The sequence below is a fragment of the Sinocyclocheilus rhinocerous genome, unplaced genomic scaffold (assembly GCF_001515625.1).
Source record: "Sinocyclocheilus rhinocerous isolate Xijiao unplaced genomic scaffold, SAMN03320098_v1.1 scaffold468, whole genome shotgun sequence".
Taxonomy (NCBI): Eukaryota; Metazoa; Chordata; class Actinopteri; order Cypriniformes; family Cyprinidae; genus Sinocyclocheilus; species Sinocyclocheilus rhinocerous.
The window spans coordinates 2,085,846-2,098,028 of record NW_015635305.1 but is presented as its reverse complement, the minus strand read 5'-3'; the positions used below and the strand labels follow the sequence as shown (position 1 = coordinate 2,098,028).

Below are 12,183 nucleotides of genomic sequence, written 5' to 3'. Positions count from 1 at the left end.
ATACAGATAAAAGTATAACTTTTCCATACAATACTCCAGAAGAATCTCACATTTGCCTTCCACTGTTATGCAGTGGTCTGGTGCTGTGGTTTGGGTTGCAAGGTTTTTGCTACACAGATAAGCAAATTGACAACATTTACAATCACAATGTTATTTTTTTTATAAGTCAAAACTCTACAAGATGCGACTATAAGATAACCAACAAGAAGTGGAAGACATGCCTGTGCAAGAGATAGGGTGTGACAGCTTTTTGAAAGTTATATTGAGCAGGTGTGTACTGAACAGCCAAATGCGTTACATCAATTTGTTTTTCTGTGTTCGCTTTTGTTTTATTATCATTATCATTATTTGTTACAACAAATATATAGACATCTTTGGATGCCCTTGAGGTCATTGTGGCATAATGGCATACGCAGATACATTCCAGAGATAAGCTAACTTAAAATTGACAGTGGTCATACCATTGAATGTATATCTTATCTGCATTGCTCTGTTATCATTTTTTAGATGTATTTAGTGTTCTATGCAAATAAGCCAATAGGCAACAGCTGGTTTTTAGTCCCTGTCACAATTGTCCCTAATATAACAGTATCCATAAACAATAAAAAAAAGTACAATCTAACATGGAGCGCAAGCTCTCTCTGCTCTCCCACATGCAGTATAGGTATCATTAACATTACATGAGACAGGACCATAGAAATTGCTTGTAATTGTATATAAGCAGAAGCTCTCCCATAGGATATCTATCTAGATAACAGAGGATGTCCCCACCCGAAAGAGCATGATTGAGTTCCTATCTGTTACTGTCGCCCTCTTTCCATTGGCTGTGTATTTGTATCTCTGACCACAACCTTTTCTGTTCTCCCACAAGCATACAGTTATGGAAATTAGTCATAATGGTCATAGTGCAGCAACTGCACGTATCTTGCTTCAAAAAAATGCACCAGGAAGCTGAAAAAATGAAGGATGATCAGATAAATTAGATGATATTACCTGACAAAACATCTGCTAAATGAGACTGGAGTCCCAGAACGAAACTCAAGAAGGTGAAACACTGTGCAGAACATCTAAATGATGCTCTGTTCATTTGTACAGATTGCAGAAGTACATCTTAAAACATGTCCCTGAAGGAAAATTGTGATTTGTGGTTTCCTGATTAAAGATCACAAACTTTTTTTTTTTTTCAGAAACTCTGAAATAAGAATAAGTGATTTTTTTTTGAAGAGCACTAAATGTCACAAAATCTGAAGAGCCAATATAAGGCTATCATATGATAGTCAGATCAACAATGCAGACAACAGATGTCTTGCAGGTCATTTAAACCTTGAAAAGGTGTTTATATTTGTTACAGATAAACCCTGTCTTGATTAAAATAGATCCAAACATTTTAAGCATTTCTTTGTTTCCTCATTTCACTGTTAACCTTAAAACTTGGTTTGTTGAATTAACGGCAATGTTATCAGAGGTAAAAAAAAAAAAAAAAAAACATTAATGGCATGTTGACAAGTTATTTAGGACTTGAGTATTGTCCTGGGAAAAAAAAAGAGAATTCTGCTGTTTTTTGTAAGGTACTCAGGGGATGTGCACACTCAAATGCCTACATGAACAAAGCTTATATCCTTCAGGTGTCCTGCGTGGAATGTGGTACAATTTACATACTTTCGATCATGATTTGCTACAGTATGCTATAATTACCTTTTTCAAGCAAGGTATTCATGTGTTAATCAGCTACTGAAATGTAAAGATTTAAATTCAGGTACAGGTTTTTCGGTCTGAACGCAATTCCTTTGGAAAACATCTGAAAAGGTGTTATCAGTATGGATTCCTCTCAGCTTGTTTTTCCACATGTGGGCAACATATGGGTTGGCAGCATCTTAAAGGTATCTGGGTGCTGTGATGTCTTAGCTCCCAGCAAAAGATCCTGTGACCCTTTAAAAAGCATGCCTTTAGGCACGTTTGGTGGATCAAAAACAGGAAACAACATAGTAAACTTGGGAATGTGCTTTACAAGTACTTATGTACCTCAAAGACTGCGACTAAATCATGACTTGCACATTTTGCCCATAGAGATCGTGTTTGTTTGACAATATTGAGTATACACTTTAAAACAACACAATTTGGCTGACATAAAATAAATAATAAAATCAGTTATAAATCTACAAACTGCACATATTGCTTAGCTTAAAGATGAAAAGACAATGTTCTTTTGGATTTCACATGTGGTGTTGAGGCCAATGGTTATAGCTACGCCAGTCAAGTCTTTCAAGAGGATTTTCAGGTACATTACAGGTTTCACAAGAAAAAAGAGGCGTCATCCCATAGGGCGTTTTATTAAAACCACCCACATTCTTAGCTGAATGTTATGCTGTCTGACTTCTTAGGTTACTAAAACAGTGCTTATGTGCTACACAAAGGAGAAAGTTTCCTGTTCAGATTTTTTTTTTTTCCAAACTAGAAACCAACACTGTGAAATTCCTTCTCATTGAATTTTCCATGCAAGCCATCGAGGAAAATTTGTGTCATTTGTGTTTTGTACACAGGAAACTGAATCGGATGAGGACACATGCTGTAATTAGCTACTCAGTATATTCCTGTTTACGTAAGAACTCCACACCCAAGCACAATACTTTGTGTTATTAAGCAAAATGTTCATAAAACAATCCAAACAGATCGAGAAAAAAAACAACAAAATAACTGCAGATTTCACATCTCATTAAATCTGGCATACGTTATCTAAACGCAAGTTAAAAATGAAACACATGCTCGGAGACCTCTATGCAGGTGTGTGTGGGCTCTAAGCCAGCGCTGGATACCGTTGCACAAGATAAGCTTCATGGAGTCTCAACAAGGGCACGGGCTTTTGTCATGGTACTTGTTCTACTTGTTTCCCACACTGAGTGGGAATTAGGACAAGAGTTGTCGTGTGGAAGTGCTCCTCTTCGAAGAAAATGAGAACTGGTACTGAAAGTGCCTCAGGCACAGAGAAGCGGTCCGCGATAATGTACTGCAAGAAGAAAAAGGATGCAATGGCCAAGAGAGTCGTATTTATTAAAAAGAGAAGGCTTTGTGAAGGTGTGCAATATGAGCCAGCTGAGATTTCTTGATATATCTGACTTGCATAAGTTGCAGGAAGAGACAAGCTGCTCTTGAAGCAAAGAATTTAGCATGTTGATATATTAATCATGTATAGTCCAGGAACCAAGCATATGGAGAATGATTAATACAGTTTAGGCTTACATACTGTTCAAAAGTTTTCATTTACAGTTTTATAAATCAAGAATACATTAAATGAATCAAAAGGGACAGTAAAGACTTTTACTTTGTTACAAAAATCTATTTCAGATAAATGCTATCCGTTCTAAAGTTCTATTCATATCCTGAAAAATACATCAAGGTTAATCTAAAAATGTGAAGCAGCACAACTGTTTTCAACACTGAGAATAAGAAGAAATATTTCTTGAGCACCAAATCAGCATGTCAGAAGGTTTCCGAAGGATCACCTGACACTGAAGGCTGGAGTAAAATTCAGCTTTGCCATCATGGAAATAAATTACATTTTAAAATATATTTAAAAAGAAAATTGCTTCTATTTTCCTCATTTGTAAGTCTCTTTGGATAAAAATGTAAATGTAAAACAGTTAAATTGTAATTATATTTTTAGCTACCATATTTTCTGATATAATACTGCTTTGGTAAGCATAAGAGACTTGACCACAAACTTTTGAATGGCAGTGTTAATCCATACGCTTTCTGGAGAAAGGAATTACTTGATTTCTTGCCATCATCAATCTGCAAGCTTGAATTAAATGCATTGATTTATGTGTAGAGGCAGGCCTTCCTTTGTTTTGTAATTGGTTTTAGAAATGTAACATCCGTCTGTGAGTTATTGCTCTGTCAACAACACTGTGTTGTTAGCAACAATTTGTTTTCGTAGGGTTCTGGGAAATATATCAGGGATAACAAATATTATAATTGAGTTCAGAGAACTTTAACCTGGCGTGCTGTGGCTTGGTTGAAGTAATTGTATTAATTCCCTTTTAAAGATTGGTTTCTCTAGATGGTGGAATGTATTATGTTTTAACACACCCATGTGTTTTTCCCAATAGCCTTAATATGATTGAATGTGAACCTGAAGGAGACTGTAAATATTCTTTCTCCCTCATACTTAAGTTTAAGCCTCCAATAGTCCACACCTATTGTTTTGTAAGCCCTTAACTAGACTTGTTTCATTCATCTTGTGCTTTTTTTGATAATGAATGGCTTTGGCATAATGTTAAATTCCACTACAAATGGATGACAACCCTGGAGGAGAACATGAATGTGCACATCCTTAGCAAAGAAGCAGCAAGGGTGGTTTCAGCTAAACAACATAAAAATGACAAAACATCACATCACATTGTGAGACTTAAAAAAAAAAACTTTATTAGGATAATAATCCATTGCTTCAAAACATTCAATCACAAAATTAAAATGGTTATGACATTAACAGATACATGAAAGATGAAATGAACATAGTCTAAAGACTGTAATGCTCTACAATTGAAAGATTACTACGCTGTTGACCGTAAGATGTTTCTTGAAATAAGTAACGTCCTGCTATGTAATAGAAAAAAAACTTTTTTTAAATGAAGATGACAATACAAAATATTTACAAAAAAAAAGATTTTTGTATTGAAAAGTATTGAAGCTATTTTTTTGGTTGAATTGCTCACCTTCTCAACAGGAATGGCAACATATTTGGATAATAGTAGTACAAAAGTGTGAAATACTGGAAATATTGATAGGTGCTACACTACATTTTTTACTAACTTTAAAAACAGTGAATTAATATAATTCGTGTTGCTGAAGAAACACCTTTTTCCCTTAAAGGAGGAATCTGGAGGATGTGTGAAAAAAAAAAAGGAACATGCTAAAGAAAATATATATGAAATATCTGCTGGAACAATTAGGAAAACTTTGTAATCTTGACATTTGCAGCATTTTATTTTAAGTCCATTTAATGGTCTGCAAGACTACCAGAATCCCCTCTGAAAGAGAAGAGGGAGCCTTGGGTGGAACAAGACATATCTATGGAACTCAGAGACTTAAAGCAGAAAGGTTATGTGGATCTATGGGGCGAAGGGCTGGTGCAGATCACGCAGATCAATCCTTGCTGGTGACGTCATTAAGTTTCAAAGACTCTTCCTTAGCTTTATTCTTATTGTCCCGTACTTCTCCCTCCACATGCCACCCCACCATCAGCTGGTACACAAGCACACCAATAATGGATCCCAGGAAGGGGGCAAAGATGGGCACCAAAAACCAACACTGTCTGGTACTGTTGCAAACCAGAGAAACATTCGTAAGTGTTTACTGAAGTCTGTTTCATCACTGACAAATGCAGATCAGCTCGAAAGCATTGCGAGTTGGTTCATGATGTACCTAATTAGTTCATGTTATGGGAATTAACTGTACTTACGTGAAGACTTCACCACCCCAACCAGCCATGGCAGTGAAAAGACGAGGCCCGAAATCCCTAGCTGGGTTGACTGCATAACCAGAATTGAAGCCCATGGAGAGTCCAATGATAAGGACGCTGAATCCCACCGTGAAGGCCTCAAGACCTTGAGGGATTGGGTTGTTGTAGGGGTCCACAATGGCCAGGATGCAGACAATCAGAGATGCTGTGCCTATCACCTGTGAAGATGGTTATATTTTATAGATGTAAATATAAAAGATAATAAATATAGTACATTTATTATAAACTACAGAGCTCCTAAGGGGACATGGTGATGGGGAAAAAACTGCGATGGAGGGAAAAATTATATTTCAATGAAGTGCGTTCACTCAAAAATAGCACTGAAAGAGTTACAAGCTTGCAGTTACTGACCTGGTCAAAAAATCCATTCAAGATGGTGAGATGAGGGTTTGGGTACGTAGCAAAAATACCAGCAGTGGCTTTATCCCCAATTACAAGCAACTCATTTTTTTCTCCAGCATAATCATACATTGCATCTAAAATAATTTTAAAAAAGTGTGAGAAAAAGAAGAAACATAATATACACTTTCGACAAGAAAGAGAATTAATATTACATAACATGTACCATGGTATTCCGCAAAGATAATTGCGGCACCGAAGAAGGCTCCAATTGTTTGGAACAGAAAGTACACAGGGAACTTTCTCCATTTTTCTCTTCCCAAGAGGCAGAGAGCAAATGTAACTGCTGGATTTAAATGTCCGCCTAAAAAAAAGAAGAAGAAAAAAAAGCTCTTTCTTCCCATAAGTTCATCCACAAAGAAGTTTTTTTATAAAAACTCAGTTCAACAGCTTAGGATGCAATTTTAGAGGAGTTTACCAACCTGACACCTGGCCACAAACCAAGATTCCAAGGGTAGCAGCAAACCCAAAAGCAAGGTTTACAGAGAGAAAGCGACCATGGCTTTCTCCACTTAGTACCATTTGGGCCACCGCACCACAGCCAAACATCTGTAAACGTTATTAGATAAGAACATGTGTTAATCACTATTTGAAAACAACACAATTTTTATGTGTACCATTTATATCAAGACAATGAAGAGTCCAGGTGAAAATAAATGCTTTTTTGACTCATTTTACCAACTAAGTGTAGGCCTTTCACATCATTGTGAGTCGCAACATATACTTTAAACTGGTGATGAAAATAGCAGGTTGCCGTTTCAAACTCTGCTAAAAATACACTAAGTATTCCCTTTTGTTCAAACACTACAAATCTATAGTTACAAAGGGCTGCATTTTTTCACATAGATCATCTCAGACAGGTCATTACAAGTCCGTTCTGACAAACAGCAATTGCAAGTTACTGTTCAGACTTGTGGCTGAAGTTTTCATGGAAAAAGTCACCACAGAGTTGAACTGAAATACCTGTGGCATTATACCGAATTATCAGGATCAAGCAACGACTTTACCAAAGTCATGTAATTGCCAGGGTACATTGAAGAGCTTTCATGAGAGTAAATCTCAGCAACAACGTCAACACAATTCTAAAAAAGGCATCTCACAAAACCAATTTATCACCTAAACATGGCCCTAAGTATCCTTTCGAATTCAATAATGCCAGCTAAATGCAAACCTTGGGTTATTCAGTTTATTTAGGTTTTCTGTGACCAAAGACCCATTGTTCCTGTTTCTACTCTAAGAAGAACATCCGCTGATAAAGTCACCTTCACAGACAAAGAGCATGTACAAAGTAGCTCGCACACGAATACCTTTTTGCCGCTCAGCAAACATCACACCCGTTGTGTGATCCAGTTATCGCATGACCTCTCTATTTAAGTATTATCTCTGGTATAACCTGTGCCACACACCTTAAAAACAAACTATGAGTGTACTTCTTGAAATGTGTTGTTGTTTCTAAAGTGCTTGTAAAATTGCATAATTGCCCTGTGAAGACTTTGTAGCAGCAGTTTGGTGTCAATTCCCTCTTTAATGAGGGTCATATTTCATACCACATTGTAACTGTCATGTCACAGCTCTGACTGCAGTGGCAGTGGTTTCTTTACTGTAGTCTGCTGCGTGTGATGCATTTATCAAACATCCAGTTAAGTGCAGTGTTTGAGAAACATTTCCTTTTAGTGATATCACTGTGTAGAAAACTAGTGGTAAATTGTGGGTCCGCCAGGCATGCTTTTCTATTAGTCATTTTTTCACTACAGACATTCATATCTAAATGTCTAAATGACTGCATTAATTTCAAAGCTTAAAACAGATTTTGCATGTTTAGAATTAGATAAAATGGATTTAGTGATGAATGAATACTTTGTGTTGGTGTGGCAAATGCGCACTAATAATATTGACTCGATGCATTACGGTGATTTATTAAACCTCAGCAAATTATCATGTGTGAATTGTGGCATCATTATAGATGTGATGAAACAAGTATTACTCATTGAAAGCTTTGGCACGCGCCTCTGTTCTGCTTCAAGTTGCATTATTACATGCCTATCTGTGCTGTTTGTCACAGAGAAAATCGCTACTAAATTAAGGAGGATGTATACTCATATTTTTTCTGTTTATCATGTGTGTCAAGAGCATTTCTCATGAACAGGACTGAGATACTATCCACCTTTCTTTCTTATCTATTTGCAAATGACTTCCTTTAAGCATAGTTCCTCAGGGCATAATTAACGTTTGTCAATAAAGGTCCATGCAGGAAACTTCCTTTATAGGTTGTAAAGGTACGTTTCAACTGTTTTTGAATGTTTTGTGCATACAATCAAAGTCAGTGGGATTCAAAACTACTGACTTTCATTGTATTTAAAAAAGTCCAGGTTTGATAATACAGGTTTGAGCGACTTTTAAAATGGTAAATTTTAACAGATTTTTGGATACTTTCTAAAGTATTCCTTGGACTGAGGACCAACTGCAGGAAACTAAAACTTCACTGGTGTAAGATCTGCATTCCAGAATCCACACCAATGTGTGCACAATAATGCAGATATAAATACTAATTTGCAATAATCCACCATTCACTTGTTATTTGCTTGTGAAAATTCTGAGTGCATGTACCAAAGTAAACATTACAGTCTATCTTTGTCATCAATCTGAGTGAGAAGAAATTATGTGAGACATAAACATGCTGTTTCAGACTATGTGACAAACTGCATTTTATTAAGTTGCACTGACCTCAGCTTTGATGCTGACAATAAGTAATTCATGATTGAGGAGAAATACCCACCACTAGCAAGAGAGTTCCCAAGCATTCAGCCAGTCCCTGGCGCAGCAGCTTGTTGCGGATCTGGAAAGTGTGTGCAAGCTTATCCAGCATGACCTTCTGCCAACCCATCTTTTAGCCAGGTCCGGATGTCTTCCTTTGCCTGTGTGAAACAACCTGTATGTCCCTCAGAGATGTATGCTCATGTGAAGGCCAGTGCTCTGGTCTTATAGACATGATAGACCAGGACCAGCCCTTCATGCATCTGCCTGCCCCCTTACAAACTTCTTCACACACACACACACACACACACACACACACACACACACACACACATGAACACTCACCTATACACCACATTAACTCCCTCGATCCCTCCCTGTATTATTCACGTATGAACACACACCCCTTCACACTGCATTCATGTCCTCTCTATTATAGAACATGTTCTTCCCTTTTTTCTCTTCCCTTTCTCTCACACCTTTGTATTTTTGAAAACTGCTGAAACATCATCACCCACTATTAAGCCTTTTAGTTTAAAAATGGGCCTGAGTGTGAAACTTTAGAGGTAGATTAGGCTAATTTCTAAAGGGCCAGTGGTAGGAGAAGAGTTTCATTTAGAGTTGACATGAAACATAAGGCTCTGGCTCCAGGAATGGGCAGGGCCATTTGCTTAGTTGTATATGATAAATAAAATCTGTTACTAATTATGCTGATTAGGCACTAAATGAATCTAAACACATATTTATTTATTCATTTATTTATTTTTAATTTACAATTTCAAGGCCATAAATATTCTGGAATGATTTAAACCGCAAAACAATAGAATTGGTTTTACATCAGTGGTAGCCAACTAGTCGATCGATAGACTGGTAGAACTTTTTTTTTATCTGCTCACACACTGTGTTACAGTATTGTTACTGCATTGCTACAGAGTTTTCTTGGTTGCATCAGTTTTAAAGTTTAAAACCAAAGCATGAAATGTAGACTAATTCAAATACAATTTAAATTAAAATTTAATTTTAATTAACAAACCCCAAAATGTATTTTGATTTATTTGGACTATTCCGGTGTTCTGTCGATTTGTGCTAACGTTAACGTTACCCTGTCCGATTTTGCTACCTCCCATTAAAACAGGGGATAGTACAATTCTACAACGAAAAATGCTACCGGTAAAATTATGGTTTATTAAGGTCTACACCTACCCCAACCCTAAACCTACCCTTACAGTAATGCAGATACATTAAATATTGTTGTTTAGCAAGAGAAAAAGGACGCAATATTGATGTGCGCATGCGCAGTAAACCTGGTAGGACAATCTGACGGATAGGATAAAATGTCAGGACACCGGAATTGCACACGTTTGCATTGCAGTCATTTCCCAAAATGTAATTTGTGTGGAACTATTACGAAGTCTGTAACGACCGTTAACAGAGGCCAGATACGGTCGCCAAAACTGAACCAGGCAGAGCGAGCTCACTAAACTCACTGTTCACAATGGGCGAAATATAGGAAGAAAAATATACATATTGCTTTGGAGGTTTATATGAATGTATCACTAAGGGGAACTGACTGTGTTCAGATAAGTTTCAACGGCATTTTCTTTTCCACTTACCTCTGTATAAACTAGTAGTATTTTGAAGGTCAGCCCTGCTTTGTTTACAGCCGTAACCAAGGAAACACTCCTAAGCGCCACCTGCTGCTGTCATCAGAGAGTGAATTTGCGTCTCATTCAGTTCGTCTGCTGTTTTGTTTCGGACAGATGTTTTATGTAGAGTATAATTTCACAAAGCTAAAGTCAGACCCAAGTTTTGACCAAAGCTAAAGTTGTTTTTGCTTTTAAATCTTGAAATTATGCAATCTAATTCAAATAAAACACAGCCGCTGATGCTGCATGTGTGCAGCATCTTTGTTTGGGCCATCATTAAAATGCAGTTGTTGCCTCTAATTTCAAATGGCTACAGATATTTAACAATTTGCCTGTTATTGAGCAAATAAACAATAGATAAATGTGTTAAATAAATAGATAGATAGATAGGTAGATAGATGATAGATAGATAGATAGATAAAAGACCTCAAATTGGAAGTACAATCTGTCTTTTTCTATCAGTTCTCCAATAGGCATATTTTGTCTTGCATTAAAACAGTGGTCAGGGATCTTGGGTTTAAAAAGGCTGATAATAACGGGTTTACATGAATGGTATACAGTATAATGCATTATGGCAAATTTTGCATAGATTAAATAATGTAATTGTAATGACCACTTAATTGCACAGGGAAAAGGGTTATGTAATATTTTCTGAATAAATGAGATTTTCTTAAAAATGTAAAAAAAAAAAAAAGTAGCATAGGCCTACCTCAAAATGACTACAATGGTCATGCCCAGCACAGCCTTTTAACACTCCTACCATCAGGCAGATGCGACAAGAACGCTGAACAGTTTTTACCTACAGGCAATCAGGCTTGTGAACGACACCAATCCACTGCCTCTACCCCCATCATTGCAGACACAGATTATATGTATATATGTATAGGCCTATATATAAATACATGCTCTAGGGTCTTACCACATCCTACCACAGCCCATTCGTATTGCATGGCCTCCCTAATGCACTTGCAAAGTGAATACAACATTCCCAAACACAAGAAAGCTCTAAACTTCACACAGATAAACTGCTAATATTAGATATAACAGGTGGGAAAATATTTATACTCTCTTGTACAGTGTGGACTGTGGGTCAGATAGTTAAAGATAATAATGCTGTATAAATATTAAATTAAATAATGAATGTAAATAATGTTCATTTTATTTGGCTGAGTAAAGTGGTTCAACCCTTGTCTTATATTTAACTTTGCCCTATGTAAAATAGGTGTTTATTAAGTTAAAACATATGTCATGATAAATGTGGTCTTCCAGCCAGTTCTATCAAACCTCTGCAGATAATCCAGAATGCTGCAGCAAGAGTAGTCTTTAACAAGCTAAAAAGATGCATGTCATTCCTCTGTTCATCAATTTGCAATGGCTACCAATAGCTGCTTGCATAAAATTCAAGGCATTGATGTTTGCCTACAAAACAACCACTAGCTCTGCACCCCTTTACCTAAATTCACAGACTTATGTGCCCTCTAGAAGCTTGCGTTCTGCAACTGAACAGCACATTGCCTTCTCTATTGCCCTCATTTGTAAGTCGCTTTGGATAAAAGCATCTGCTAAATGATTAAATGTAAATCACTTGTGATGTTCCTCATTTCTATGTCAGTTTAAATAATATTATCAGCTAAATGCAAAAACCATTGGGCATGACCTGCAAAGAATGTGCAAAAACCTTTTAAAAATCCTTGCATAGTTTTTCTCTTCTTGGAAAACAGAACATTTTAGACATGAATAAGTTATGTGTCTGTGTCATCGTCATTGTTTCATTTTTAAAAACAACTTTTTTTGACAGATTTAACCCTAAAAAGGGCAAGACCATAAAGAGACAACAGAAAATTAATTTATTGGTATTTTCCATCT

At 36.6% G+C, this 12,183-nt stretch overlaps 1 protein-coding gene across 1 annotated transcript; it reads right to left on the bottom strand.

The window, feature by feature from the left end:
• Positions 1–4,399: 4,399 nt before the first annotated feature.
• LOC107746837 (aquaporin-3-like) lies at positions 4,400–8,962 on the bottom strand. The gene is made up of 6 exons (XM_016561160.1): positions 8,694–8,962; positions 6,340–6,466; positions 6,084–6,221; positions 5,870–5,994; positions 5,459–5,676; positions 4,400–5,317 (listed from the first exon to the last, which is right to left on the bottom strand). Exons 1-6 carry the CDS (start codon positions 8,799–8,801, stop codon positions 5,143–5,145), a joined length of 891 nt encoding a protein of 296 aa, XP_016416646.1. The 5' UTR covers positions 8,802–8,962; the 3' UTR covers positions 4,400–5,142.
• Positions 8,963–12,183: the final 3,221 nt, after the last annotated feature.